Source organism: Camarhynchus parvulus, chromosome 2, assembly GCF_901933205.1.
Source record: "Camarhynchus parvulus chromosome 2, STF_HiC, whole genome shotgun sequence".
Lineage (NCBI taxonomy): Eukaryota > Metazoa > Chordata > Aves > Passeriformes > Thraupidae > Camarhynchus > Camarhynchus parvulus.
In genome coordinates this window covers 41,187,865-41,211,679 of record NC_044572.1, presented here as the reverse complement: position 1 = coordinate 41,211,679, position 23,815 = coordinate 41,187,865, and the positions used below count along the sequence as shown (strand labels likewise).

General features: G+C 41.7%; 1 protein-coding gene across 3 annotated transcripts in view; it reads right to left on the bottom strand.

Annotated features, from left to right (window-relative positions):
- The window catches only part of TGFBR2 (transforming growth factor beta receptor 2), a 58,880-nt gene that overhangs the window by 19,836 nt on the left and 15,229 nt on the right, over positions 1–23,815 (bottom strand). For 2 of the 3 annotated variants that reach the window (XM_030968792.1, XM_030968809.1), the window contains exons 2-3: positions 11,530–11,701; positions 9,676–9,866 (exon numbers count right to left, since the gene is read on the bottom strand). In XM_030968792.1, coding sequence (XP_030824652.1) covers positions 9,676–9,866; positions 11,530–11,701 — 363 coding nt within the window. Of the gene's footprint in view, positions 1–9,675; positions 9,867–11,529; positions 11,702–20,374; positions 20,462–23,815 lie in introns of all 3 variants that reach the window. The other variant, XM_030968801.1, reaches the window with a different exon arrangement.

The window sequence follows — 23,815 nt, the reverse complement described above, 5'->3', positions numbered from 1 at the left end:
GTATCATCCTGCAGCCCTGCTGCAAAGTGACACATCCGCTTTGGCATGGTCGCTTGGAGGAAGCAGAGAAGCAGGGGGTGAAAAGCATACAGCTGCACAGGCCCACCTAAAGCAGCAGGGACAAAGGCAAGGCTGTGCTAATTTTCAGAATTTAAGACACTAGGCAAATCCCACTCAATGTTTGGGAAGTGCAAGAATGAGCACACATCAGGGAGAACTGAGTGTCAGGACTGACAAAGCTGAACTCTAAGCTTAGGAGAAGACCAAGCTTCCTGACAGGAGAATTAAAGGGGATAGCAAGAGCAAAGAGCCAGTGGCACTGAGGTGTGTCCCAAGCAAGTAATTTCTGAAACTGTCTTTGATTTTGCCTGATGATATGAGCAGAATCAAATCAGCGATTCTAGCACAAACTAAGGATGGGGTACTTCTCTGCAAAATCTGGACAGGATCAAAATTCAGAGCATAGCTGTATGTTTGCATAGTGGCTAGCCAACATTTTAGGCTTGACTACAGGAATCTAAGAATAAATATGTTCACTTATAAATAAATACCTATGACTGAAACCTCGTAATTTAAAAAATGGGAGTGTAGCTTCCTCTTTCTGAGCACTGGAATGAGCAAAATCTGGCTGTACAGGCAGGCAAGGAAATGGTTAAATGAAACAGCCTTTCACGTTTTGCAAACGTGCTCCTAAATAACTTTACCCACCCACAACTATTATTTGGGTGGATCAGTCCTTTCTTAAGCTTCAAAAGAGCCTATTAATATAGCATAACAATGGAGAAGTTGAGCTAAAAGAAAGCTTCCTGTATGTGGTTTAAACTAAGCACAAACCATCTGCATAACCCTTAACACTACCCAAGCCTTGAGGGAATAGGGCTCAGGTGCCAAGGAAAATGGAAACACTGTACAGCCCCTGTTCAGTCAGGGAGCTTCAAAGCCCTAGAGCTTGCAAATTCCTTAGGTTGGTTTTCATGCCTTTGATACAACTTTAGTGTCAGTGAACTTTGGAAGGAATAAGTAAAACAGTGGCAGTGAAATGAGGACACACTTGAATGGCAGGGCAGCAGAATGCCCAGCCAGTACTGACAGAACTACTTCCTTGCTGTCTGCTGCTCCTGTGAGCTCTAAAGCTGCTGCCTATTCAACTGCTAGTCAAAACCACAGAGCAGAGAAAAAATATATTTGATGTTAGCAGAACTCAAGTTAAATATATTGACACTGATGTATTGCAAGCTTGTGCAGTGTCTTAAAAATTCCCAGAAACACAAAGTCACAAAACATGGTCCCAGACACAGAACTGGGATCTAGTTATTTTGCAAGATCCCCAGACACAAAGCAGCCCTTTGAGCTGACTGGAGGAAAACTCCATTTTGTAGAAATTCTGAGGTTTCAAAGTTTGATTTGAATTCCACACTGGAATGAAAACCAACACTTTTCAAATGCTTTTGCCTGAACAGAATTTCTGTTCAAATGTTGCAGTTTGGCAAGTATGTGAGTGCTGAATCCCCAGCAGTGAGTGGACTTGGTATGGATGGGGTGCAGCAGCTTCGAGTTCAAGACCTGCTCTGAATCAAGGGAGAGCTTTTTGCAAAATGGGAGTTTGAAACTTGCACGTGTAGTGATTTCTGAGCAAGGCACTAGGCAACAAAATATGGAAAAGCCTGCCCATCTCTTTAGTACTGTCTGGATGAAAACTACCTCCATAAAACGCTTCACTTTCAGTGAAATGAAATTTACTCTGAACAGCTGTTTGGAGTAATTTTGTTTATCTCTGTTGAAGAACTCTAAAGTGGAAATGAAATTCTGTAGCTCAGTGTTTCATGTACATTCTTGATTTTGGCCTTTTTAGAATTAAAATGGCTTGGAAATCTTCAGCAAAACATTTTTTGGTGGGAAATATTGATGTTCAAAACAGAAACTCTGCTTCTGACACTCCTATACTTTTCCCCAAAACCCCTATCTTGAGGACAAAAGTGGTCTGAAAGTTGGTCCAACTTTAAAAATTTCTGCTAGTTTTACAGGTATTGTTTTGGGGGGTTTGAAGATAGGGGGGTAGAGAACTTTTTTACTCAGGGTGGAGGGTATTTCCTTAGAGAAATGGTTAATCCTGACACAAAATACTTGGTAATAATCAAATTCAAATGCCACACCCCAAATTAACCTGCATTTTTTTTATCATGATAGCTTCTTGGAAACATTTTAATTTTTCATACTCGCTGGAGATGATTTTTTTTTTTTAGTTTAATAGTTTTGCTGTGCAGGAAATCAGTTCCATCCTTCCTTCAGTTCTGTGCTGAGCCAACTCATGGCAGAAGAGAGATTACTAGATTTTAAAAACAGAGTGGGCTCTATCTTACTATCCAGTGGAAAATAAACCCTGGCATTTCTTGCAGACTTTCCTGAAGGTTGAATTCCTTCAACAAGTTCCTGTATTTAACAGGATCTTTTTTTGGACTAGGTAACCCAAGTTTGTCAAAGGCCAGTAAGTTGCGCTTGAGCTGTATGTCTTCATCTTTTAGTCTGAAAAGGATATTACCAAGATATCCAAAAGAGAATCTCTCTCCCGGAGAGGCATTACCTCCGGTAGTTGGCAGGCCTGCCTGGCCTGCTATAGAATCATGGAATTGTTTAGGTTGGAAAAGACCTCTAAGATCATCAAGTCCAACTGTAAACCCAGTACTGCCAAGTCTACCACTAAACCATGTCTCTAAGTGCCACATCTACAGATCTTTTAAATACCTCCAGGGATGCTCATTCAACCACTTCCCTGGAGAACCTGTTCCAGTGCTTAACAACACTTTTGGTGAAGAAATTTCCCCAGCTATCCAATCTAAACATCCTTTGTACAACTTGAGGCCATTTCCTCTTGTTCCATTGCTTCTTATTTGGGGGAAGATGTTGACTCCCATCTTGCTAAAACCTCCTTTCAAATGGTAGTAGAAAGCCAAAAAAGGTTCCCTCTAAACCTCCTGTTGTTCTCTTGGCTAGACAACCTCAACTCCCTCAGACACTCTACACAGAACTTGTGCTCCAGATCCTTCTCCAGCTTTGCTGCCCTTCTCTAGACACGCTCCAGTGCCTCAATGTCCTTCTTGTAGTGAGAGGCCCACAGGATTTGATGTGCCCTCAGCAGTGCCGAGTTCAGGGGGACAATCACTGCACTGCTTGTGCTGGCTCCATTCTTTCTGAAACAGGCCAGGATGCCACGGGCCCTCTTGGCCACCGGCTCTGACTGCTGGCTCGTGTTCAGCCACTGCTGACCAGCACCCCCAGGTCCTTTTCCTCCAGGCAGCTTTGCTGCCACTCCTCCTTCAGCCTGCAGCATTGCATGGAGTTGCTGTGACCCAAGCACAGGTTCCAGCACTTTGTGCTCTAAGGGTTTACTCAAAGGATTGGGAACTCATCCATCTGTTCTTTTGGGTATTTGACTGCCTAAATGTTGCTCTGCAGTCAACAAATGGTTGGCACACCAGATCGAGCTCTCTTAATGCATGTCACTGCCCAGTGCCACCACTTATCTCTTTTCCTGAAAGGGAGTAAGTATGAGCTATTTTGAAGACCAGTGGCACACCCATTGCTGCCCTCCCCTGCAGACCTGCAGTTTTGGCCTTGGCACACAACTACCTAGGGGGATCAGCACTCAAGACTTCTCTGTAACACTCAGGGAAAATCCCCAGTTACATGACCCAGTTACATGTGTTACACGTTGGAAGAGTCATGCATATATATCTGTCACCTGATCGGGAATGGCTGCATCTTAGTCACAAGGGTGGGAGGCAGGCAACTTCATTGCCTCTGGGTGGCTTACTTCAGCAAAAAGGCTGGGCAGCAATGACCTAATGGATATTTCATCTATTGTAAGCAGGATTTCATTTTTCAACTGATTGCCAAGTATGCTATTCAGCACCCAGGAGGTCTAAGAAACTCTTAAGCTCTAAGACAGAACACATAGTATGTTGCTGCTTTTATTCCCCCACTGCTGGCTAGAAAGTATAATTCCTTGGTTTGATGGCACAGCACCCATTTGCTTAAAATCTTCCACCCCACTAATGCATTCCCTTCTTATCTCTGCCATTCTAATAGGTCCCTTCACTGTGTGCACATGGCATCTCTGACACACTTCGACATTTTAGCTGAGCTTTCCTACTCAGCAATATGAAAGCCAACATATTTTAACTTTACATGATGTGACTGAGTTTTTGTGATACATGGCTCAGTTATAGAGCTTGGGTGTCTGCTGCTGTTTGCTGGTGGATTTCTGGAACAAATCAATCTCTCCAGTTTCAATATGTTTCAACAGATGCCACACATTAACCACTATTTTTGTTCTCAGCCTGAGTTTCACCCCTCAAACCTTTCCCAAAATATTATGTTGCCAGTGTTAGTTACAGTTTGTTTCTGTCTGTAATTATTAAAGTCTTCCATGACAACCTGATAAAAGGTTGGCCACATTCCCATACTTATTAAACTCTCAAGTGATGCAAATTGTAACAAATATGCCAACCAGACTGGAAAAGCAATGCCTAGTTTGTTTTTACACAAATCTGTAACTGAGCATGGTTATTTTCCTAAGAAGCAAACAATATAAATAATACAGAGCAAACCAAAATTTTGGCTCCTTTAGCCTCTTTTCATTCTATTTCCTCTCTATCCCATTAAGTGAATCAGATGTTCAGCATTACACAGCCTCTCCTTTGGTTACACACAGCTGCAGGCACTGGGTGGGACTCCAGCGCCTGCAAATACCTAAGAGGAAACATAGAGAACAAAGCCAATATACAAGCAGTGAGAGGCTCTGTGCAATGTTATGTAATGTTACTGACCTCTTTTATGGGGCAGCTGGAAGACAGTTACCTTCTGAACATGTTAGTTGGATAACAGAAAGAGAGATTAATGAAAGCCTTTGTTAAAATTCACTTGGAAGCAGTCCAGCTGTAATCATCTCCCTTCTGATGTTCCTTGAGCACCGGACAACTCATCACATAAGTATTTATGGACTGGTGACTGTTTGCACACAGATCTTAAGTCTGAGATCCTCCTATGTAGTCAAGTAAAATCACTAACACTTTGACTCTAGTAAGGAGAGGAAGAGGAGAGAAAGAAAGGAAAAGACAGGATCAACATGTTAGAGACAAATGAGAGGTACAAAGTTAAGGACATTTTGAAACGATAATTATCCATACTTCCTGCAGTCTGGGCACAGGACAAGGCATCACACAGGCATGCTTGGGGTGATTCAGGCAGCAGGGCAACACCAGCTCTCCCAGGGAACAACTGTACACAGTGAGCAATCACAGCACTTGGAGCACTGCAAATCCACAGGCTGTAATTTGTTCAGGCAAATGACTCAGCCACAATTGATTAATCAAATTGGCATGTTTCTTACACTCTCAATTAGCCAACTCTGTAAAACCATGATCAATATGAAGTCAAAAAAAAACTGCTAAAAAGTAGCACAACACCCTCCCTCCCTCAACACATTTCCCCAGTTAGCTTCATTATTCTCATAAACTCTTGTTGACCTGTCAGTCATCTCTGTCACTCAGGTTTTGGTATTTCAAGGCAACTGTCTGGGTGGTTCAGAGCTGCTGCTTAAGGTTTCTCCCGTATCTGGGTGTGGTGGGAATGCCCAAAATAATTACTTCATCTTGCAGTAGGTGAGCACTAAACACAATCTACCTAAACAATCTCACAGACACCTGGGTTGCAAGCTTCATGGAGATCTGCATAGCATGGCAAGAGACAGGTGAGGATAAAAAATTTCCACCATGTCAGTTATTAGAATGAAACAACTATAAAAAAAACAGAACTGTGTTGAAATCCTGGTTCCAATTTTTGAGTTCACTGCACCGTTGCTTGGATTTGAACGTGATGCCCAGGATAACAACTGCATATATATTGGTAACAGTATTTAAAGGATTTGTTTTCTTGTTTGCAGTCTCCATTGCTGGTTTGCATATTAATAAATGACTGTGCCTAAATGAGCTGCACAAGAGGAAGGAGTTCCATTGCACAGCAGGTAGGTAAGTCATGCACCAAGTAACATGCAGGAATCCCATCTTCTTGTCTACAACGAGTACCTTGTCATTTCTGTCCATGGAGAACAGGTTAGATGTGGGGCTAGAAAGGGCACTTGGTACTGCTTGATCCCTTAGGGTAAACCAGGCTTAACTTCAGTCAAAGAACTTGAGATAGTTAGCAAAGCCCAGCTTTGTTAGGCAGCTGTCATGCTCACACTGGCTAGTGGCTAGGAGGTGTGGTGAAGGGAAAGCTGAGGAACAAAGCTGCCCAAACATCACAGGAGGACTGGGACTGTGCAAACAACTACAGACAGACCTGATTCATCCCAGCAGATCAAAGTAAACGAAGGTAAAGCAAGATTCAGAAGATCCGCCAGACACAACCAGACATCAGGGTGCAAAAAGCCCTCATAGTCTAGTCCTGCTCTCATTTTTTCCACAACAGAAGGACCAGGCCTCTGTCTGCTACCTAGCCAACTTCTAGCCACCCAAGGCCTTTTACCCCAATTCTGGCTAATCTTTTCCAGTGGTTTTGCTCCCTGGCCTTGCCTTCTGGTAACACTAACATTAGACTTTTGAATAAATAATGATTACAAAACACTGGCATTGAGATTTGCTGTGAGAAGCATTTTTCCACCACAGGAGTGAAAGCTGCTTGCCACTCACCCACAATTTCGTTTGGCAAAAAAAAAAAGAGAGCAATTGAAAAATAAACACAGAGTAGTCAGATTTACAATGGTTACCTGTCTCCTGCATGTTATTTCTCCAAGAAGTTCAGAACATTATTTGGAGTGATTTTGCACTCAGTATTTTCCACCAGCTGCCTGTGGCCTGGAATGCCAGGGATCTGAATCAGGGTCAGCCCCCTGACACAGCAGAACTACAGGCATATTTAGGCACGTGTTTGACCGTGTCTTGCTTATCTGGCAGATTGGCAATTTAAATGAAAATCCATACAATAAACAGGCATTTGATTTTCATGTATCTACTTAAAACATTTCTAAAGTCACTCTTGAGTGAGTCACAACACCTCCAATACCCAAAACCTTTAGATGCTTGTGTCCAAAAATAGAGTCAGGAGGTTTGCTCTTCACAGCCAAGACTCATGCAAGCCAATAGTGCTATAAACCAATTCTTCCATAAGCAATGGCAGCTCAGCTGTGAATCACTGGAATTCAGTGACTAACCTCTGGTGGAAATTAGAACTTGCTGCCCTTAACCAGGGTTTTCATTCTTACCTCAGAAACACCAGAAACAAACTAAACCGGGTCTGTCTTAAGTGTGCATACAGGAAGAAGAGGTAAAACACTAGTCATTTATAACAATACCTTGAAAGGAAAGGCTGTGATCAACAGGTAAAAAATTGCAATCTTTTTTATCTCCTTTTCTGCTAATAACTTATTAAAATCACTGTTTGATCAGGCTTTTTTAGAGTAGCTCTCATCTTGCTCTCTAAAACTAGAATGTGCAAAACCACTGCAAAAAAGTTCTTGTTCTGCTGTATAAGAAATGTATAGAAAAAAACCCTGCAAGAACAATGTACAGAATAGATCTGGATGACAGTCATTCCAAAGGCAAAATTATTACAGGCTATTATCTAGTTGTCTGAGGAGCCATGGACCAGCTGGCTGTGATGTTCTGCTCAAAGTTAAACACAGACAGGAAACCGCATGTCTGATACTGTAAAAATCGTTTGTCTTCCTGCCATGGCTAACCAGGCAAGCAACCCAAAGGGGCTGTTTTCATTTAAAAGAAACACTAATCCACAACAATAAAAAAGGAATGACAAAGCCTCAATTCTCCCCCCTCCTGACTGGAGTTAATGCCTGTATTTGTGAATGAATTGGAAATGTTACGGAGTGAAGTTTTACATTACTTTAATTTTTATCTGTAGTTATTCACTTAATACATATGAATGCAGCAATGGTTTTCATGAGTCACCTGAAGTGCCCAGAGCACGTGACCTAGAAGGAAAGGCTCCACTGGAAGAGGGAAAGGAATTTGGGTAAAAAGACTGTGTTTAAACTTCTACTACTCCTTGTGGGTTGATCTGGAAGTGTGAGTGAGCTGCAGAGTTCATAGGTATCAAGGCACTTGGTGCTGAATTGTAGAATGGTTTTCATAACCATACACACCAAAGACACGCATTTATCAGTGATTTCATTCCGCTACATAGCTCCAGGAAAAACAGCTATAACGTGGCTAACACACAATTTAGCCAAAATCCACAAGGGTGTGGTTCATATTGTACAAAAACACTAGGCAGCTGACACAGAGTAAGATCTCTTCTCTGGGGACACATTCTCTTCAATAAAACCAAGCAATCTCTCTACCTGGGTCTACCACTTGTGCTCATATCAATACCAGTATATACTCCAAATCCTTTAAAGGTCACCCAAGTAAGGGTTGGTCACACAACCACGGATGAGCAGTCAGGTTGTCTGGTTTCAAATGAAGCTTGATGAGGGGATGAGGAAGATGGGGATGAGGGCTGGCACCAGAGAGGGATAGCCTGGGCCAAGGGAAGCAAAGGCATGCTAGCTTGCTCTTGGCTAATTTGGTGTGGTTTTGTGACCTAAACTAGTAGGCCTTCTTGGAGGCTAGGAAGTGAGAGCTACAATTGCTCACATAGTCATTCACCTCAGTGCAGTCCCACACCATGTTTCCCAGGAGTGGAAACTGCATCCCAAGCCTTCGTTATCTGAGGTAACAAGGACCTAATTATGTCCTTTTCTGAGGAATTTATGGGTGATGGGGATGGGTGTGGTGTGCCACACCCCTTCAGAAGTGTGAATACATAAATTTCTCCATAGGAGACCTCACCCTTCCCTGTCAGAAACCTGACTTTGTCTCAGTAAAATAATCACAGCAGGTAGGACAAAATAAAGCAAAAGGGGTGTGTGCACCCACGCACATCTCTGTGTGCAGCAGGAGGTCCACCAATACTGCACACACCTGTACTGCCTTCATTGTGTCTGCAGTGGCCCCCATCAGAGCTCATGGAATGGAATGGGGATGGGTTATGTACTTGTGGTTTGGTCTGCACTCACATTTCCCTGGTTTACCTGAACTCACATACACTTCCTTGTGCCATATAGGTGTGGGGGAATATATTCCGCAGAGAAGGAACCTAGCTTCTTCACACCCACCACAAGGGAGGTGCAGATGGTCAGTTACACCAGAGAAGCTGACTTAAAATTCACATCCTATCAGGTTATCAGTGACATCTCTATATGCAGATAACACACTCAGGCAATACAGCCTTTTAGAAAAGGTAGGACCTTAAAAATGGCATTTGCCTTTACTTTAGATTTTGTAATGTAATTAGCATGTGTTGTATTTTGGTGTGCTAACAGAACAACTGAAAACATCCTGCTTTCATCTTCCATTGGCTTTTAAGCGCAGTATCTTGAGCTGGATATGAGACTTACTTCAAAATGAGGACAGCCTGGCAGGAAGAAGTACCCTCAGAACACAGAAAAGAAAGATTGAGATTTTGCAAATTCAAGAAAGACTAAAATAGCACCTGCCATTAGAAGTTCTTCCCCACAAAATGCAATTCCAAAGGACATCGGTATAACACAGTTAATATTAACACAGTTAATATTACTTGCAAGGAATGCAGAAATGCAAGATAAATTATTAAACCTACCTGATGTAAAAATGAGCATATCGTTGCATTCTTCACCTGTGCAGGAACACATGAACATCAATCCCCCATCAGCCTTCTTTTCCTTCATCAAACACTGCTCTGATGGATAGTCATCCAAAAAGTGACCATACAGTGTTTCCTTGGGATCATGGCATATTGTTTCTAATGTCATATTTTCATCATTCTGTCTCCTAAAAATGAAAAGGAGAAAATTGAAATAAAAAACAAACTATTTTATAAAGGGACCAGACAAGACCACGCCTGGCCAAAATTTACCTCTTCTGAGAATTTGAAGAGCATCGTATGTTTTTCTCTGTCTTTGCTGAATGGGGCAAATTTGGCACCGTCTGAGCTCCTCACAGCTGTACAATGGCACAGCTATTCCTGTATCATATTCCTGCTAAGCTCACAAGACTGCCCCTGAAAATCTCACTTGGAATTATTCAAGCTAATGCTTGATGAACTGCTGTGAACTTCAGAACATACTTTTGGTTTTTGTGGTCACTAAGCAGACAGTAAAAACTGTGGGAAATTACGATAAAAACTGAATTATTTCCTCAAAATCAGAGAATTTCTAGTGAGTTGGTCTTTTCATTTCACTTTTGAAGCCTACAATCAGCACAGTTTGTGCACTGAAGGAGTTATATACAAAAAAAACCCTCAATCAATCAAAAACACCCCAGCAAAATATCAATCATAAAAAGTGATGCAAATTAGAGTTGCCTCACAGTCAGGGAATTATGTACAGCTGATAATCTGGACCATATTCCTTGTTTTTGTCCTGGTCCACAGATTTAATTTCATTGACAAAAGACTTGTAGGCAAAAAAGCACTTTACAGTTCTCAACTTACTTGCCTTTTGGATAAATGGTCATGAAAAATCCAACATGTAAAAAAAAAATAATTGTACAACAGCTCCTTTTTATGGCAATAATAGACACTGAAGACTTACTAAAGAATCAGAGGAGAAATATGGAAAAGCATCCTGGACTGATCCTGAACTGAAATGCCTACTTCCAATTATGCTGAGAACATCTCAAGTCAACAGACACAACTAATCCCTCAGTACATGAATTAGTTATGTCCCTCTGTAAGTGGTTCTAATTATTTTACTAAATCAGCAGCAATGCTGCAAACACTCAGTTGTGTTCCTTTAGTCCAGTTATTAACACATTAAGAGTGGTTCTAGCTTTCTTTGGTAGGACTGGATTCCCATTTATGAAAGGGCAAGGGATGCCCCAGTTTTTAGACTGGAACACAAGCTTAAAGCAAATAAATCCTAAAAAAGTATTACAATTCATTTTCATAAATTCTTGATTTCTTTGAACCTAGACAGAGGCTACATAAAAAGCATCATGCCTACATCAAAGTATCTACCTACACAGAAGTTTTTTCCCATTAAGAGGAAATATTTCTACCTATCCATGGCAATAAGCCTCTTGTGATAAATCTACATTATCTAGTTCTCTTGAAACCTGAGAGAGAATTGTCTTTGTTCAGCAACTGTCACTACAATCCTCTCTTGAGCCTCAAATCTGTTTCTATTCTTGAGTGCTGTGGGTGGATACAACTTAATGGCTTGCACAAAACCATGCCGCTTTTCCAATAACAGCATAAGCTGGAACAGAACTGTTTTAGAAAAAAACAAGTCCCCAGAACATTTTATAACATTTCAGAATTGTTAACCTCAAGCAACTCTTGGTATGCTGTGCAGAGATATGAGCTGGAAGGCAGGAGAGCAAAGCCTGGTGAGGGAGCAGGGGCATTCTGAATTTCAGAGCAATCAAGGAAAGTACTATGCAGTGATGAATGAGGGTGTGCTCCTGTCCCCACCTGTATGAGGAAATAACTTACCATATAGCAACACAGACTTCACTACTCTTCTCACAGATAGAAGTGATGTTGCAGTTACTCCTGCACCGATGTTGGTTTGAGCAGGTTGTTACTTTAATATCACAAAACTTGCATAAGTTTGACATTTTCAGTCCACTTTCCTTATTTCTTTCTACAGGTGATGTAAATTCAGCTTAAGGGAAAAAAAAAAGGAAACTCAATAATGGTAGATAATCAGATTGCATTATTGCTTATTATGAAGATAAGGTTTTCATCAGCAGCAAACATTTCCTCTTAAATTAGAAAATCTTTGATCTTTCACAGCTACCAATTTTCTTTACAACAAGGTAAGTGCCACAATGTCAAGACCAGGTTAATCAAAGTGAATTTGAAAAGCGAAATGAACTTCTATTGACTTCAGAGGGAGCAAAAGTTGCTCCGTAATTTGCAGAATTATGCATTTTCCAAAACCAGTTTGCACTGAAACAGCTCCTCTGCACTCACCCATTTGCACTACTCACAGGCAGTGTATCTGTCCCCCATGTATAACACTGCATCATGGTCTTGTGCCGCAGTAAATGTGGGTTCCACACTGAGAATGCACATTAGCTGTGTGATATCATTATAACATGGATCAGCATGAATTTTGCAATTTTGTCTTTACTAACCTGAGGCATAACCTAGGTGTCATCCCTAATCCGATTACTGTTTACACATAAAAACAACAGAGCTGGAACAGACTTTGAGCTTAAGGTAGATGGCCTGCCAGAGGATGTGAGTGAAACTCAAGCTAGAAAAGCAATAGAGTTTCTACATGCATCACATGTGCAGCTCATGTGATCTACTGCAGTAGCCTAACTGGGCCAGCCAACTGCTGGGGACTTGAACTCAAACTAACTTGCAATGACAGTCTGTCTTGTAGATGCCTGCTTTGACCCAACAGCTACTTTTTTGCACCCAGAAATTGAGGAATTACATGCTTACTGGTTCTGAGTCTCAGTACTTACCATATGCTTCAGTGTGGCAGCAGTAATGAAAGAGATATTTTTGCGCCAGTGTTTGAACTTCAGGAAACATACTTTTAGCTCAAAAACTATTTTGAAAAGACAGTGTAACTACAAGGAACAGAAAACGCTGACACAAAATTCTTCCTAAAGCTATAACGAAGATGCAACTATCTGAAGTGGAGCAGACCATCAAAAACGGTTTCAGTCTGACTCACTTTGCAATGCAATTGGAAAAGTAGGGTGAACCACTTTGAGGAGATACTGGGCTTATATGCAGCACAGCCCTTCTCTTGTAGCCACCTGCATGTTAAAACTGTGTTCACATTGCTTTCTGTAGCCAAATGTTGCTAGTCAACCCATAACAGGCAACCAGGGATTTATAATTTCCCCCTCTCTCTACTCAATTAGCTGAGAAATCAATTTTTTCCTCCTAGAACTTCACTTTTTACTACCATTAGACTATTTTACTACAGGAAATAAATACACATGATTTTTCCAGGAGGAAATAAAAGCGCCTCTTGCTAACATTTTCAATTGAGTTCTGAACCATTGTGAAAGTTTGAGAGAAAGGTTTTCTCTCTTCATCCAAACCACACATCTTTCTCATCACTAGCATGCTCAGGTGCTGACCAAAGGTTTCTGATCTAACAGCCACTATACTCAGTGGCAAAACTTCCAATGGTTTTATGGTATAGAAGAGGATGCTACACAGAGGGGTGGTTAGGATGAGCTCACTGGGTGTGGCAGTGTGCTCCTCCCTGCTTTTTGGCTCAAGCAAGAGCTAGCAGTGGTGGTTGTGAGGGCTGCACCTGGCTTAAAGCTGGACTCTGGGAAGACAGATAACAGCACAATAGCTGAAGGCCATAAAACTTACTCAGCAGCTGAGGTCTAGTTGAGCATGCGCCAAGCAAAATACAGCTGGCATGCAAATACTACTATAAGTCAATCATCTTACTCCATAAATAGGGAACAGCCCAGGGTCTGCTGAGCTCTCCTGCACAGCTGTGGGCTGCATGCCAGGATCTCCCCTTGAACAGGGATGCCTCTTGAGGTTGTGAGAATACTTATTGCACTAAATACTCAGTAAGTGAAAGGGGAAAAAGCATGCTGAAACTTTGAAATCTTAGCTAAGTGAGATAAAGGACTGCTTGTGTGCATACAATCCTTTAAACCTAAGTTCCTAGCCTGGAACTAGGTCTGGATATAGCCACACCTGCAAACCAGCTGACAAAAGGGGTTTAGAATGTGAGGGGGTCCCTTCTGAACCTCCTGACTCAACATGAGAGTGTCTCTGACAGTTTGTCCCATCTTGTCCTCTATGCAGTAAATAACCAAGTGTATGTCGCCATCAAAGCTTGTTACAGTACTGCCATGTTTACTATCAAACTTTGTCAAAATAAACATTGGTACTTTTCCAAGGGAGGTGTGCCACCTCATTTGCAACACTGGGAGCTCTCACATGGGTGGAGAATGCTGGCAGTATATAATGGGCTGGCAGAATTTTAAGCCCCAGGTAAAAATTTCTTGTTCTGTTGTGTTGCAACAACTCCCGGTAGCCACGCAGAGGAACAAAGCCTCATTCAAGCAGGTGTGGTAGGACCTCAGAAGGTCTTGAAGGTACTATTCTATGAAATACAAGTCAACATAATCGTCACTACAGCAAATGGTACACCTCTTCTGGATGGTGTACATCTCCTCTTCCTTACCATGTGCTGAAGAGAAACTAATAGCTGTCACAACTTATCTAGGTTGCAGTAATGATCTAAACAACCCGATAGTGAGGGACTGTCCCTCTACCCAGGAAAAAAACCCCAATCCATGGTGCTAAAAGCCTGGAACGAAAATAGAGACAAATACTGAGAGAGAGGTGAAGTGACGCACCCAAATGTACACAGGAAACCTGTGGCAGGGGTGCTTGCAACTGAGCACGGGGGAAAGGCATCAGCTGCATCTATGCTGCTTTCAGCTCTGAGCTCACATGGCAGCTGTGGCACGATAGATGCCTGCGCCATGAACATGACTCAGTCCCCTCCAGTGCCCACAGCACTGAAGCCAAGAGCCACATGAAGGTGGGTCCTTAGGTAAACTGTTTCAAGCACATTATATTTGTTGAGAGAAAGGGTTTGGTTCCTACGCCATCCCTGGCTGTGCCAGGTTCTACCAAGGCTCACCCACTGGAACAAATGCATGAAAATAAATATGTTTGGACCTCTTCCAAGGAGGGATATCCAATCCAAACTACTTGATTTAAAAAAAAAGAAAAAATAAAGAAAAAAAAAAGCCATCTGGAAGGCAGCAATCCCCAGTAAGGTCACAAACCTTAAGTTTCTATGGTAGGCATTAGTTTAATCACTAGCGACAGTAGCAAAAGGTTGGCCAGTTAGGACCAGGTAATTTCTGATCAGGTTAAATTACTATCAAAAGCTAATGGGGTTTTGGGACTTCCAGAACTGACTACACTTGTATTTTCTCCCCAAAATTCTTCTAACAGAGGCTGACAGATCAGTGACTCTTTATTCATGCCTCTGGCATTTCAAAAAACTGTCTAAATTGCCCAGGTGGACAAATTTTATTCCATGCTTCAACACTTGGTTTAAAGTGAGACTGCAGTTTACTTTCCCTAGACTGCAGTTTACTTTCCCTAAGACTCATAATGCTCTAGCAGATGTTGGTCTGTTGTTTGTTATTACTCCTTGGCCTTGTCCATTGTGATAACCCATCTAATTCCAAACTAAAGCCACGTTTGACTTTTTCTATCTGATGCTGAAACCACACCCTGCAGATGGCCTGAGAGGAAATCTGGAGTTAGATAGGAACGTTGATGTCACTCTTTGATTACAGACTGCTACTAGACTCTGAGAACTTAGAAATCCTGAAAAGATGGGTCTTCTTCCAAATCACATGAACTCACACCTATCTTTAATCAACAAAGTCCTGCCTGGAGAATGAATTGGTAGAATTCTTCCCCTCATTGCCTGAGGGACTCATAAGCAAGGAGTGGTTCAGGACCAGCAGACTGCTCCTCTTCCGGTAGTCACTTAAATGTTCACCTCTAAAAATATTTGACTATCCTGCTGCATACCTCATACCACATGAGCCATCTCAAGGTTTTCTCCTGTTAAGAAAACCAAAGTCACTTGAATACTGTGGACAGAAGCAACCTTTGATTTTGCAAGAAAAAAAGTGGATATAATGAAAAAGTTAACAGAGAAATCACAGATTTGCAAAGGTGAATGAAGCCATCCTTAAGTGTGTGCTTGTCTCCTAAAATTTGAATTTGCCACCCACTGTCTAATGTTAGTTTTCTTATTTTGACTTCTACAGGAAGCCTAATTCTAGCTTTCCTTGCTTCTTTGTCCACGGAGAGGGCTCCAAATAAAAGACTGTGCTGTCTTGGCTATGAAACTTTCAGCCAACCAGTTCAGCAGAGATAGCCACTGTGGTTAAAATGTATGGAACATGCAAGCCAACATGTGGGCTGGACATTATAGAAGACACATTAGAGCAGTCACATTAGAAATGTCCACTCCATGGATTCTGGTGGAGTCAGGCTTACAGAATATCACTACTCTTCTGTGGTTCACATCTTTATTTATGATTTCCTAGGACATCATAAACAGGACACCTCACCCAAAGTCTATTGACTTTGCTTGAAGTGGTTTGCTTTGCATCTGTTGTCTGTAGATGTGTAACTTCTACTGAGGCCTAACATTGTAGTTTACTTTTCTCTTATTTTTAAAATCATTACAGAATTCTCACAAGCTAACAACATTAAATAAGCCCAAACCAACATGTCTTTTTGGAAATATCTACACTGGAAAACTTTTTATGTCTTCGGATGCATTTCAGAAACAGCAGCCAATTTCTCTTACTCCTATCTTGTAAAATCCTGTCACAGCACTTCTACTCTCTCATCCAGTGTCTTTGGCACATGTATACTTATAAAACAGCAGGCAGATCCCATCCTCCCCCCCAAAAAAAAATGCTGAGAGAGACATTGGGATGGGAAGTCCACTACTCAGCTGCTGTGAGATAATTCCACCTGATGGGAGAGATTTGAAGATTTCACTCCACTACATCATGGAAATCTGCCAGGAAGACAATGTCTTTATCAGAGAGCCTTGAAGCAGATTGTCCTCATTCTCCCAAAGAGCACAGCTCCATGACATCATATATCTGCATTTGGACAGCACAGTAGCAGCTATGAAGAGCATCCAAACTGTATTGCCTTCTCATCCAACAGAAAGACATCAAGTTTTGCCAGGAACTGTACTAAACACGGCATGACTTCTGTTTTGACTACTATCTCCAGCACATGATCTACAGCCCTAGTGGAACTTTGACAGTTAGGGAGACACTGCCAGCTTCATTAAATTTGCCTTACACATACTGATGAATTAATTGCAGGAGTGAGAGAGAGTCAAGGAAAATGTATGACCTGAGTTTTGCTTTCAAGACCTGGATGTATACCCTGATGGGTACTCTTAAATATACTGATTGCGTCCAGTGTGGTAATACAAGGAAGTGAAGATGGAAACATAATCAATCCTAAAGATAAAAAAATCATGAGTTACAAAATCACAAGTCTTGTCAGACCGATTATGGAAATAAAGGAAGGGAAAAAACACAACCAAAAAACCCCTGAAAAACAAAAAAACAAACCCCAAGCAACCAAAAAATAACAACTGCTGGGTTCTCCCTTACTGGCCATTGCTTTCTGTACTCTAAAGAGTGCTTTTTGAGACATGTTTTGAAACTTTGGCCATGAGCAGGAGGGTTGGAATTACCGTCTAACTAGAAAAAAAGACATGATAAATTGAACATAAATAATTGGGATCCAGGAGGTGGATCTTCAAGAAAAATAGCTGTATTTCTATTACTCATCATAAAATCACAGGAGCTGGCAACACTGCAGATCACCTAGTAACTCCCATCACAACAGGGAGGGTTTCATAGGGTTACTTTGGGGTAACCCTATGAAATATGTATTTTCAGTTTTTTAGTTGCAGCTGCCATTTCTAAGGTTAATGTCCTCTGAGCTGAAATGGAGTGTCACTCTTGTACATACTCTTATTTTCACCATGTGAGTATGAGCTCACCGTGTTCACACTATCTTGGACACAGATTTGGGTGCAGTCCTTTATCTCAACCATGAGCTACCCCAGCAGGATTACCATGGGTACAGGACTTTTATGCTTTTGTGACTGTTTCTATTAAGATTAACAACAATGATTATCAAGAGTGCTGAGACAGCCTCTGTAAAGCCAAACATGCGCTATCTTTTACGTACAACTAAAATATGTCAGAGGAAAACAGGTTCCATGAATGTTTAACTACCCCTGTGGCAGGACTCCAGGAAACTACATTCCTATGGATTGGTCTGCAGAATCTCTCAGCCTCGATCTTTATCATGCATAGTCACAGATCACTGACTACCACAGAGCACAACAGCTGCCTTAGTCAGTACTTAAAGTTGTGTCTTTGAGTGTACTGATCGCACTTTTGCAAATTTCAGGGGCTCAGCAATGGATAAAAGCCAAAATAACCTCCTGTTTGAACACAGTAATTTGTTAACTACGTGGAGGACAAGCATCTCATTGCTTCCCCCGTCATGTAAAGGTTTTTTTGCCCATTGTATGAAAAAAATGCAAGTCATGCCTATCACACCAAAGAACGATTTGGTGGGGCCCACAGGCTTTCTTGAGGTTTGTGTGGCTGGCTCTTCAGCCATGACTGAGAATTCTGCTAGGAAAGAAGAGAGCAGACTGGCTAAGCCATGTTGACCAGCTAGACCTCGGCAAGAGTAGTTTGGCCGCCTCCAGCTGAAGGCAGGCCAAGGCAGAAGAAAGGAAAGTCAGAAAACCACTGATGACATGCGTTGAATTTGGGAAACCACCATTTCTCACCTACCAGCAGGCAAGGTATAGGGGAAGGTATATGCAGAGGGAGAAGACAAAAGGAAAAGGAGCAGGAGTTGGAAAATTTCATTTAACTTGCCTCTGCAGTAGAAGTGCCTGGCTTTTAACAGCAAGTGGAACTGGCAAAACTTTGCTGTAGGGATTGCTGCAGGCATTGACACAGACACAGAATCAAATCTGACAGGAGCTGGGGGAAGGGACACAACCAGAGAAAAAAGGAGAAGGAACAGCACACTGGAGATCCTAAAGATGAAGATAATTTTTGCATTTAAAGCATTAAAATACCACTATTTTTATCCACTATTTCCAAAATGAGTGATCATTAGCAGTTTTAATCATGGGCTAGGCTCCTCTTTCTGGTACAGGGCACAGCAATGCCTCAAACATGCCTAAGAACAGAGCTCGCTGTCGTGACTCTGACTGACAGCAGTGCAGGTGAGAGGAGACTCCAGCTCAGCACTTAAAATAGAAGTGTGAAAGCATTCTGAAAACATTATTGTGATGCCTCAAATAATGAGATAGATTTTCACCTGCAGATCCTTAACTTGCAGTGCATTTTCTGGCCACTATTTAGCACTCCATGGCTGGCAGAACAAAAGAATACTGTCTCCAAGCAAAGAGGCTGAAAAAAATCTAAATGATGGCTTTCCATATGGCACTTAAATGGACATTTCATCTTCTCCTGACTTTAACCCACAGCCTCCCTAACAAAATTGGTAAACAGTACACAGCACTGGGGAACCATATGTGATATAACAGCAATTTCAAATTATTCGGACATGACTACAGGGTCTAGGTTTTTTCCTGCATAATGCTTTGAGTTTGGAATTTACTGGAAGTTGTCTTTGGTGGTTAACCCCTCCTGGGACTTCAAATATACAATGGACATCGAACACAGCAATGTTCATCTGGTTCTCAAGATTAGCAAAAACAGCTTTCCTGCTTTGTTGGAATAAGCATGATTCATGGTTCAGAACTGACATTTGCATAACTAACTCTGACCTGTGCACTAAGAAGCATATTCTGCATCTAAACCTCCTTTTGTATTCTCCTCTGCTGTGAAAGCTGTCATTATTTCACTTGAAACAGAGCTGAAAGAGTATAAACACTTCAGCTTCGTACAAATATTATTTTTCCAACTTATATGTTCTGAAAATAGACAGCAGTCATTCAAGCATAATACAGTTATTTCTGTGATATTTTTTCATGACAGATGGGTCTCTGTGGAAGACCCCCTAACATTTAGAACATACACAATTAGGATTCTGACTCAGAAAAACACAAATATGACTCTACTCTCTGCTACAGAACCTTGCCCATGCAAGGTTCCACAAACCCATGCAATTGTACCTTCTGTGTAGGTTGAATGGAGTTTCTGAACCCATTGCATCTCCTCCTTCAGCCAGTCAAGAAAGCCTGTTTATAGTAACCTGCTTCTCTCCACTCCTGTTCCCTCAGTAGTCACACCACTGCCTGCCTGCTTCAAAGTATGATAGAGCTCTTAATTCTTCATAATAGCAATGGGGAAGGTGAATCATTTGTCCTGATGGAAGCACATATTGCCTCCAAAAGCTTAATTTATATTTCTTCCCCTTATGTCTCTTATGACAAAAGTAATGAGGAACATCCATCTTAAAGAGCCATTTACCCTGTTTTCATGGGTCTATTTATTAAACTCCCAGTTTCCAACAGGGAAATTCAGAAGCCCACCCAGTACAGGTGGAACAGAATTTATTTGCTAAAAATGTTATGGCTAAGCTATTTCTATTAGCCATGAAGTATTCCATGGAGACACACCCTGGCACTTCAGTTTATCTGCAAGGCCACTGAATGTGCTCAATTGCACATATGAACTGAAAGGCCCATGAGATCATAAAAGAAATTGATCAGATTCTTAACGTAACAGTGCTGCTTATTGGGAGGCATCGCTTTCTTACTTACCAGCAGTCCTTAATGCCTGTCTTGGGATATCTGCTTAATGCAAAGGCAATCTTGTCTGCCTTTTTAGGTGCATCCTCACTGGACAGGCTACACGTGGGAAGAAAGCAGAGAAGTTTTGAAGTCTATGTGTCAGATCAAAGGAGTGCATCTTCTGCTAAACTTCTGGGCACTAGAACACATTAGGATCCATGGTACAGGCAAAGAGGCAAATTTCAAAAGCGCTAGGAGCTTCCTGCTGTATGGTATTGCCAAATCCTATCATCCTTCCCATGGGGAATTGCAGCTGTGGTTCTTCTGATGGACAGAGTTGGTGGGCACATTGGTACAGTTCCTTTTTTTCCCTTACAGTGACAACTGCTGTTCTGGCTCTTGGCTGTGACAGCAGAGCACGCTGTGCAGAGGGAGCCCTGCCCTCAACTCCCATAGACCACTGCACCACCCAAGACACATAGAAATCAAAAATAGTAACATACTTGCCTGGCCAAACACTCACAAATGACACTCCTACAGGACTTCACTCCTATTTAGTATAATGCCTCATCCTGCCTAACTTTCTGAATAGCTACAAGTAACTAAGCACGGGCCTGGCACACACACACGATCATATGACTTCATTGCAATTAATTAAAGGGGAGGAGGTTTTAAGGTTATTATCAAATCCTGCTAAAGCTGGATCCTGTTAAGTTTCCTCAGTACAGGTTGTATTAGGAACAAGTCTAGTCAGACTCAAAATTGAGACTTACCACACATAAAGTTGTTGTGGTTTATTCAATTCCTTTAAAATCAGGTATAAGCTCAAGAGGTCTGAATTCCGTGTGTGAAAAAAGCTTTTGTGTAACTTGATTATCTATCTGCAGCATTTTCAGCAGTAATAAGGAAGGCTGGATAGATAGCAGAAAATAATCTCTTCCAAATGCAAAATGGAAATTATTTGAAGACTGTTCTCTACACTGGCAGCAAACAGAAACTCAGGTGGCAAAATGCCAAATCTTTCTGCTGAAACTACAGTTAACTCTCTCTAGTTAACCCTTGCTACAGCTAAACTCCTCACAAACGTATATCCTCTACTGTATTCAAAAGAGCATACTAAGATTAAAACATAGAGGAAACTGTGAAAATACTAACTAGAAGCTGCCATGGCTTGCCAAGAGTTAATACAGGTGGGCAGATATTTATTAATACTGTTTGTTCACTCAGAAGACTGGAAGGCATTTCCAAACCCTCTCTGGTCTCAGAGACCTCCAGGAAAGGTTATGAGAATATGTTACTTTGGGGGAAGACTTCTGCTTACTTTTTAAAGTAGTGAAAATGAGGCACAGACATAAAGACTGTGACAAATCACACAAAACAGGAAATTCAAAGCTATGTCTGACTCCCACAGGTTCCCTTTGATACAGCCAGGTTGCTCGGTGAATCAGAAAAAGTATCACTCCTGTGTTTGCCATTTTATACTTTTAATTCTCATTTTTATTAGCTTTACTAGTATGCCCTAAAAACTACTGACACACACTTTCCTGACAGGTTTAGAAGTCAGAAAGCCATATTCATCTTCCCTTTTGAAAGGCTCCTGCCACATGCAGCTTTACAGAGCCCTCATCAGATCCCTCCTTTCAGGATGCCACTGCAAAGGGCCTGCTCACACACACATCTGACATCCTCATTTTAATGCAAAGAAACAACATATTTCTGATGCAAAGAAACAACATATTTTGAGAACAACAACTGTCTGCCTCATGGAGAAATCCTCAGAACATTTTCAGAAAAACTACAAGTTTCTTAACCATTGTGAACACAACAGATCTTCCCTTTTCCCCTTTTTTTCCTATCTCTCTAGTGAGGTCATAAAGGAATATCTGCACTAAGAATTTTGCAAAAAACATCAGTCATGCTCCCCTGGTTGTTATTTGTTCACACCCCCCAGTGCACTTTCTCCTGCCTCCCAGAGGAATCAGACCGCACCCTAGCACACCTCCCTCCCCCTCCAAAGGCCAGCCTGACCCAGAAGAGTTCTCCAGTCTAGACATCTATCTGACAACACAAACACAATGAAGAATGTGGTATGAGGAGTGGCAACCCACAGCTGGGGTAAGGCAAAACTGCATATTTCAGCTGCAGCAGCAAGGGCAGAGAAAAGTCTCTGTGGATCTGTGGCTGGAGCTACTTCTGGGGGAAGGTCAGGCTGCCCAGCATGCCAGGGACATCGGGGACCTGCCTTCTGCTGCTGTCTCCAACCCACAGTCTGCTTTCAAATCTTACATACCCTGAGACGGATGTCACAGCCCTTCCAGGAGAGGAAACAGGGGCTCTGCAGTTAGTCTTTTCTGCCAGGCATCAGCACTGCAAGGGCAGGTGGGATTTGCTTAGGACTCATCAGCATGGCTTACGATGCTTTGGGGAGCATTCCAAGGACTGATGTTTCTTCCCAGACATATCTGCAGAAACACCTCAGGCCTCATAGTTGTTTAAAACCACTGTAAAAGTGGATTCGAGGTTATTTTAATTTTGAAGTATAGAAAAAGGACTTTTGGTGTCTCAAGTTACATTTTACAGGAGACATTTGAGAAGACAGGTGACTGAGAAGACAGTCACTGTCTGTGACTATTTCTTCAGCAGTACAGAGACCTATCAGATGCCTCTTCTTCACAGGATAATGGAAGAGTCAGAACAGTCTTGTTTTTAGAATTCAATTTTTTCAAGAGGAAGGATATTAAAGGGACAGAGAGTATGTGAAGCACATATATCCTCTGTCTGATGTGAAACGTTTGATTTTGCTGCAGTTCTGTAATGTGAACACAAAAAATAAAATTCAACCAGCCACCCCAATTCTGCTTTGTTTCAAGGGAAAAGTGTGATGAATATTTACCTGAAACTGGCACAAGTCTGAGAAAACACTCTGCAAACCCAGACAAAAGTTTTACCTTCTGTTCTGAAACTTCTGCTGAACCGCAATTTGTATCTCTGATTTCAAATATCCTACTTCTGACTACAATTCCTTCGTCTAAACTGGAATCAAGAGCCTGTGGACCAATGAACAAACTTTAGCCAAACAAAGCCAAACCCAAACAATGGATTTGGGATTAAAAAAAAAAAAAGTAAATCAAAAGCAATCTTAAAATATAATATAGTAATTGGAATGGGCTGCATCTGTTCAAATATCAGTTTAAGCATCACATTTACAAGTAGGAACCACTGCAGAATTATGAAGCACAAGGGGCAGAAATAGCATGAGTAAGACATAAAAGGATTTTATGTCCAATGGCATGGTTTGGAGCACATAAATAGCAGGCCTGCCATTCAGTGTTCTAATCTCACCTAGGCAGAGATATTTGAACAGAAGTTTCTCGCTCTTTTCCCATGCCCAGCTCTGTAGTGAGCCTCTGCACTGGCCCTTCACAAGTGCACCTTTTTTGCCAGCTGTGAGGTAGGGGTGCCTTGTGCCTC